The following is an 8,030-nucleotide window of genomic DNA, read 5'->3' as shown; positions in this document are numbered from 1 at the left end:
ATTAAAAAACACAATACAGCAAGGCCACTGTAGAAGGGGTCAAAGTTACCGATGGAGAACCGATAACAAAGGTTCTTAAAAGCGCATCAGTGGGTACATAGATGGAATAGGTCCCGGGAAACTCCACTGGATACAATTCCTAAGAGTCCTCCCTTGCAGTGGGGTCCGCACAGCTCCAACGTGTTACAAACCCTTCTGGGTTCTTTATCGAGGAGAAGGTAAGACTATGGGGCTTTTCTTTGCAGCGGTGTTTACTGGCTCTCCCAGCATTATGTAAAGATGCCACTGCAATGTTATTCACACACTGCTATGCGGAGTAGTGATGACAGGGTTTTCAGATGCTGCCCGGCTGCTTCTGTCTCCGGGTAGTTTCTGTTGTCATTATGATTTAAAAAGAGTAAACACAGTTGTTTGACAATAAATGGCTTCACCCAACCACTAACCAGGAGTGAAAGAAAAGTTTGTGAGTTATCATTCATATTCTCTGACAAATGGCCAGAAAATCACAAATTCTGCTAGGGCATGTAAACTTATGAGCACAACTGTGTATATATATATATATATATATATATATATATATATACAGTGGTCGAAGTGGAAATTTTGAAGTGGGGGTATGGAAATTTTGAAGTGGGGGTATGGAAAAGTAAAGAGTGAATATAGTGCGCACCTTCGGACACCCCCCTGTCCATCAACGTCCCCTGCCAGACTGCCCCGTTGTACAGGGGTATTACAAAAGCACAATATGTGCTGCTGAGTGATCAGAGAGCATCCTGAGGGGGAAAAAAAACTTTTTTTTTTTATCTTCAGATTAAAGTGGGGGTATGCCATACCCCCGTATACCGCCCCACTTCGACCACTGTATATATATATATATATATATAAATGGCATCAGCAAAAGTTTTAATTCAAAACATGGTGCATATCAAATCCCAACATTTCAGCAGGGTATATAAACCCCTTTATCAAGGGTGCAGAATGAAAAAGCAATAAGACACCTACCTTAAGTAGCGGAGGAGAGGTGTGGTAACCCACCTCCCATGCTGCGGTGTCCATGCGGGGGCCGTGACCCGGATCTCTCACTTCCTGCCTGGCCTCCCGGAAATGAAGTCGCGTGTGACAGATGTGACTATGGAAACTGCCTACAACAAATGTGACGTAGTGTTAAAGTACATATATATTAACACATACACGTGTGTGTCACAAACACACATACATATCTACTGTACACAGCACGCATGTCAAACAGATGCACTGACATCCACACACCTATTTCAATACAATAGAATAAAATTACAGCAACAATCATTTACAGCATATAAACCAACCACCATAATTTATTAAATGGAATACCCCTAGGGTTACCAACTCATCCCTTTAATCCGGGACACATATTAATTACACAAGTTCTGTGGCTGGCTTTCACCTGGTTTTAAACTGCCACACCTCAAGGCTCCATTTCACCTGGTTTTAAACTGCCACAGAACCTGTGTAATTTATAGTTGCCGACTTTTGAGTGCAGCCAGCTCTGTCAGGCAGGGGGGCGGGGCCATTTCCAGGACTGGAAAAAGAGGCGGTCCGGGGGCGTGGCCACACAGATTATGCCCTGTTGGGGGCATGTCTACAGCGTCACAGCATTTTAGCCCCGCCCCCCGCCATGCAATGCAGGTATTTCAGTCATTGCACTGCGGGGGGCGGGGCTAAAATGCCGCGATCGCAGCATTTTACCTGCGGACCCCCCCCGCCGAAGGACACATCGCAGGAGCTGGGGGGGATATGCGGGAGGATTGCCACCCTTTCCGGGGGACCGGGAGGGGGACCCGATTTCCGGGACCCTCCCGGCCATTCCGGGTGGGTAGGCAACCCTGGTGTAATTAATATGTGTCCCGAATTAAAGGGATGAGTTGGTAACCCTAAATATCCCCCTCCCCCCCCCCCTTGCATCCATAGACATTGCTAGTAAAGGATCATGGGGCAGATGTATTAAGCCTTAACAAGAGATAAATGCAAGGGTGATGAGGAGAGATAAACGTCCAGCCAATCAGCTCCTTACTGACTTTTTTCAAACACAGCCTGTAACATGGCAGTTGGCAGGTGATTGGCTGGACGTTTATCTCTCTTTATCACCCTTGCATTTATCTCTTGTTAAGGCTTAATACATCTGCCCCATGTGAGCATACCTCCCAACTTTGGATGAGCCGGAGGTGGGACGTAGTTGCTGCGCGCCGTAGGCGCACCGTAAATTTCGGGGTGTGGCCTAATTTCGGGGGCGTGGTCTATACTCGCGGCTCTCCCATGAGGCCACGCCCCCATTTTGAAGCTATGGGGGCATGACCCAGAGGCTCTGTGTGCCTCTGGCCATGCCCCCAGCCCCCTGGCTGCGGGAATAGACGCTGTGCGCATGCGCACAGCGTTTATTCCCCGCTGCTTAGCAGCCGACAGGGGGGACTCCAAGCAGCCCCCCCTCACCGCGGGACTCTGCCGGCCGTGGGAGGGACAGCGGGACAGGCCCTGATAATCGGGACTGTCCCGCTGAAATCGGGACTGTTGGGAGGTATGTGTGAGGTAGGCACAATTTACTTCATTTTTTCAAAATGATCAATAAAAAACTTTTATTGTAAGTGTAAGGGTGCTGATGGTAAACAAAAGGCTGATATTCTAGGATGCTGTGATTCAAGAAAGTTAACATTTTAATGCGCTAATCTGTGCTCTGGGTCCAGTCAGTGATACAATTGGAATGTTAGAGTACAAAATGCATACCTCCCAACATGACCCCCTCCAGGAGGGACAAACTACTCTACTTCTGGACTTTCCTTAAAATGTATAATTGCCATCACCTGTGTTGAACAGGTTTACCTAAGAAAAGTGTTTCACCACAGGTGATGGTAATTATACATTAGGAGGAAAGTCCAGGAACAGAGCATTGTGTCCCTCATGGAGGGGGTCATGTTAGGAGGTATGAAAATGTAATTTGCCCTAAAAGTATACATTTATGAAACTTTTACAAAGTTACACTTTAGTATACTTTTTTTCCAGTTTAGGTCTCCTGTCAGGATTCATTTTGCCGAAGATAATTTGCATAGGATTATGCTGAATGCGGTATCCAGAAAAATGGCCGACGGCATGTGTTCGCCTATTCCTCGACTCTGCTGTGCTGGAGACACTTTTTGTGTCTCTAGTGTCTGTTGGAGGAACACGCGATCTCTATTGTGGAAATGGCGTCACAATGTACGGACAGCTATCCGGGTTGCCTGGAAACGGCATAACGCTTAGTTACGTTGGAATAATCCTCCATTGTGATTTTAGGGACCCTTCCTGGCCGCAGACGCAGCCAGCATGTTCATTTACCTGAGCAAGAAGGTGAGTAGAGAGCTGCTGACTCCCTGCCTGGGTGTTATATGCGCCAGTCCTGTGCTAGCTGTGATGCTTGTGCTGCATATGTAACTGTATTAATGTGACATCAGTGGGTTTAGGACTCCCTGCCTGACCCTCTATTTTCTGCAACTACAAGTCCCAGCATGCTTTGTTGGACAGCAGCTGGAGCGACATAAAGCATTTTAGGTGGACTGTAATTATCGACGCCGCAGAGAACTGGCCGATTCAGAATTGCTCAGATATGTGCAACATTGGGGGAGATATAAGAAGCCCTGATAAAATCAGCTTTCATGTAACATTTATGGGGATGGGGGATGGGGGGGACGGGGGGGACATTACGGTGTGGCATATGTAGTGGGTATTACGGTGTGTGCCATTATGTTTAATGCGCATTAATGGCACGCCCCCTTTTGAATGACCACACCCCCTTTTCGGGCCAGTACTCTGTACTTGCCCCCTAGGCTAAAAGTTGCCAGCCAGCCCCTGGTGGCTCCCCTTGGGTTGGTGTGGCTGAGTTGCTTTCCAGGTGGCACACCCTCATGCTGTGTACACACGGGGGAGATATATGGCTGAGCAATATATGGCTGAGCAATATATTGCTCAGTTTCTACTTTACATCAGCGACCAGAGATGGTCGCTGATGAAAAAGAAACTGCCGGGGGGAGCCCGGCAGTGGTAATCAGCTGGTCGCAGGAGCATGTTCCTGCGACCAGCGATCACCACAGGGGCAAAAACGGGAGCGCGCACCCGGCGATATATCGCCGGTGCACACTCCCATTGAGGGCAATATGGTCGCTCAGCGACCATATTTCCTGCGATTTTGCACAAAATCACCCTCGTGTGTACACAGCATAACATTTATTTAGCACTATTTATTTTCCACTAATATATTATACTTTCTAGCACTTCACTTTTTAACCTCTAGCTCCTGCTTCTTTCTTAATACACTTTTATGCTGCTTTCCCACTGCCTACACGGGTAAAGACCCGTTTTTTTTAAACGGGTCTTTAAACGGGTAAGAGCCATAAAGACTCTTTCCCACTGCAGCTTTTAAACGGTAAATTACCGTTTAAAAGCTGTTTTTGTCACATTCACACTTACCCGTTTAAAAACCCGTTTAAGCAGTGTAAAGATAGGGGGGGGGGGGGGAGAATTTAAAAAAAAAAACGGCGTGGGGTCCCCCCCACTGCCGTAACCAGCACCAGGCTGAAAGAGCCGGGGCTGGTCATAAAAAATCAGGAAACCCGACAAATAGGGGTTCCCTGATTTTTTACAACCAGCCCCAGGCTCCAGGTCCGGGGCTGGTTCCCAAAATACGGGGGACAAAATGACTAGGGGTCCCCCGTATTTTAAGAACCAGCCCCAGGCACAACCAGCCAGCAGGGTAATGCCACAGCCGGGGGACACATGATATAAGTTCCCGCGGCCAAAGCATTAACCCTACCGACCAGTCAGCCTGGCCAGGGGCCCTGGGGGAGTGGGGACCCCCCCAATAAAGGGGTCCCCCCCCTCCAGGACTTACCTGACCAGGCTGAAGCCTGGTGCTGTCCCCGGTGACCCTGGAGCGGTGGTCACCGGGCTGATGGTATTGTGTAAAAAATAGAATAAAAACCATTGTCTTTTACTGGTGAACTATGAGTCCCAGCAAGCCTCCCCCGCAAGCTGGGACTTGGAGAACCACAAGTCCCAGCCTGCGGGGCATTAAAGGGCCCGCTGGGTCTTGTAGTTCCACAGTAAAAGAAAGAGTTAAATAAACACACTGACACACGTGAAAAATAAAAGTTTAATACATACATAACACATACATACTGATACTTACCTATCTTGAGCCCGTAGGTAGCCCTGGTCCTGATGTCCTGGTCCGTGTCGGCGTCTGTATCCAGTCGGCATCCCTGTCGGCGACGGCGTCGGCGGTCCGGAGTCCGAAGAAATCCATTTGGGAAGCTGTGGAAGGAAATCCTACTCACCTGTCCCAGCGCGACGTAGTCCAGGTAAGGTCTTTGCAAAAAAAACAAACCGACACCCGAACCAGACCGGACTGACGGAGACGCACGTGTGTTTGTTTACATCGTGCGGCTCCGCCTCCCGAATGCCGCTATTGGCCGCCTTGCGGCCTAGCGGCTCCTGATTGGCCGCTAGGCCGCAAGGCGGCCAATAGCGGCATTCGGGGGCGGAGCCGCACGATGTAAACACACCGTGCGTCTCTCAGCTGTCCGCTTGGTTCGGGTGTCGGTTTGTTTTTTTTGCAAAGACCTTACCTGGACTACGTCGCGCTGGGACAGGTGAGTAGGATTTCCTTCCACAGCTTCCCAAATGGATTTCTTCGGACTCCGGACCGCCGACGCCGTCGCTGACAGGGATGCCGACTGGATACAGACGCCGACACGGACCAGGACATCAGGACCAGGGCTACCTACGGGCTCAAGATAGGTAAGTATCAGTATGTATGTGTTATGTATGTATTAAACTTTTATTTTTCACGTGTGTCAGTGTGTTTATTTAACTCTTTCTTTTACTGTGGAACTACAAGACCCAGCGGGCCCTTTAATGCCCCGCAGGCTGGGACTTGTGGTTCTCCAAGTCCCAGCTTGCGGGGGAGGCTTGCTGGGACTCATAGTTCACCAGTAAAAGACAATGGTTTTTATTCTATTTTTTACACAATACCATCAGCCCGGTGACCACCGCTCCAGGGTCACCGGGGACAGCACCAGGCTTCAGCCTGGTCAGGTAAGTCCTGGAGGGGGGGGACCCCTTTATTGGGGGGGTCCCCACTCCCCCAGGGCCCCTGGCCAGGCTGACTGGTCGGTAGGGTTAATGCTTTGGCCGCGGGAACTTATATCATAAGTGTCCCCCGGCTGTGGCATTACCCTGCTGGCTGGTTGTGCCTGGGGCTGGTTCTTAAAATACGGGGGACCCCTAGTCATTTTGTCCCCCGTATTTTGGGAACCAGCCCCGGACCTGGAGCCTGGGGCTGGTTGTAAAAAATCAGGGAACCCCTATTTGTCGGGTTTCCTGATTTTTTATTACCAGCCCCGGCTCCTTCAGCCTGGTGCTGGTTTCGGCAGTGGGGGGGGACCCCATGCCGGTTTTTTTTTTAACGGGTAAAGGGCTACCCCTTTCCCACTGCCGAAAAAACGGCTATTACACGTTAAAAACACTGCTTTTTACACGGGTAACAAAAACCGGTATTTGTTACCCGTGTAAAGCAACCTGGAGCTTTCCCACTGCAGCTCTAGCCGTTTAAAAAGGCTAAAAAAACGGCATTTACACGTGTAAAGCCTGCAGTGGGAAAGGGGTATTAGCTTAGTTTTTCACTTGTGTGCTGCCCTGGAATGACTGGCCTATGCCAACCTTGGTACTTGTTTCCTAGCACGGCGCCCACGATACTAAGTCGTACGACATATCATCGCATCGCATGCCATACACCCGATGCGATTTAAAATTGTATAAGCACCCTAATGGGGGCTTACAATGTTAAATGCACCCCCACTATCAACGCCAACCTGAAGCGTGGCGAGCGCAGCAGTATGCGTCCTCAAACCTTTTCATACCCCCACTATCCACGTCGGCGTGGAGTTGATTTTATATAGTGTGGCGAGCGCAGCGAGCCACTGAGCCCGAAGCGTGGCGAGCGGACGCGTATTACTTTACATGTATTCCGCGTCCCCTCGTGGGGCTCGCCACGCTTCGAGCTCGGTGGCTCGCTGCGCTCACCACACTATATAGAGTCTACTCCACGCCAATGTGGATAGTGGGGGTATGAAAAGGTCGGAGGACGCGGGCTCGCTGCGCTCGCCACGCTTCGGGTTGGCGTTGATAGTGGGGGTGCCGTTGGGGGTGCTTTTAACATACTAAGCACCTATTACGGTTAATTATCTTATAGGGGGCACATTTAACATTGAAAACATCCATTAGGGTGCTTATACAATTTAAAATCGCATACCATTTTACAATGGCATACAATGTGATGATATACAATTTAAAATTGTATAACATTGGCTGCCATTGCGTAACATCGCATCGTATGCCTTATGGTCTGCGATTCGATGAGCACCGTGCTAGGAAACAAGTACCCCATTCTTTTTGGCGTTCCGCGCCCCAGATTCAAACTTAGTATTAGGGACCCACCAGAAATGAGGTCACCGTGAAGCTGGTTGGTGGGCAAATATTTCTTGGCCAATAAATATACCAAGAACCTCTATTATTGATTAATAATATGGAGTGTATTTTTCCATGTATTTTTCTTTGATATAACATTTATCAAGTGCATTCTATAATATACGTAGCAGCCATGAGCATCTTCTCCACTGGCTCACTTCTCCATCCGGAGAAGTAAAAACTGGACCGGACATCAAACTCTCCATTCCGGAGCTTGTAGTGTCTGCATACCTCCCAACATGACCCTCTCCAGGAGGGACACAATGCTCCATACCTCCCAACCGTCTCGATAACCGCGGGAACGTCCCGGTTTTCGGGGATTTTCCCGCGTCCCTCCCGCCCCCTAATTTCGGGCGCGCGCAAGTGGCCCTCCTCGGACCAACTGAAAGTTGGGAGGTATGATGCTCTGTTTCTGGACTTCCCTCTTAATTTATGATTGCTATCACCTGTGTAGAAACACCTTTCTTACACATGAACCTTACTAAAACAGGTGATGG

General features: G+C 49.3%; 1 protein-coding gene across 2 annotated transcripts in view; it reads left to right on the top strand.

Annotated features, from left to right (window-relative positions):
- Positions 1-3,201: 3,201 nt before the first annotated feature.
- The window catches only part of WDR35 (WD repeat domain 35), a 72,227-nt gene continuing 67,398 nt past the window's right edge, over positions 3,202-8,030 (top strand). For both annotated transcript variants that reach the window (XM_083178591.1, XM_083178590.1), the window contains exon 1: positions 3,202-3,360. In XM_083178591.1, coding sequence (XP_083034717.1) covers positions 3,337-3,360 — 24 coding nt within the window. In that variant the 5' untranslated portion in view covers positions 3,202-3,336. The remainder of the gene's footprint in view (positions 3,361-8,030) is intronic.

The sequence above is a fragment of the Crinia signifera genome, chromosome 3 (assembly GCF_055691185.1).
Source record: "Crinia signifera chromosome 3, ASM5569118v1, whole genome shotgun sequence".
NCBI lineage: Eukaryota > Metazoa > Chordata > Amphibia > Anura > Myobatrachidae > Crinia > Crinia signifera.
This window is presented reverse-complemented; position numbering and strand designations above follow the sequence as displayed.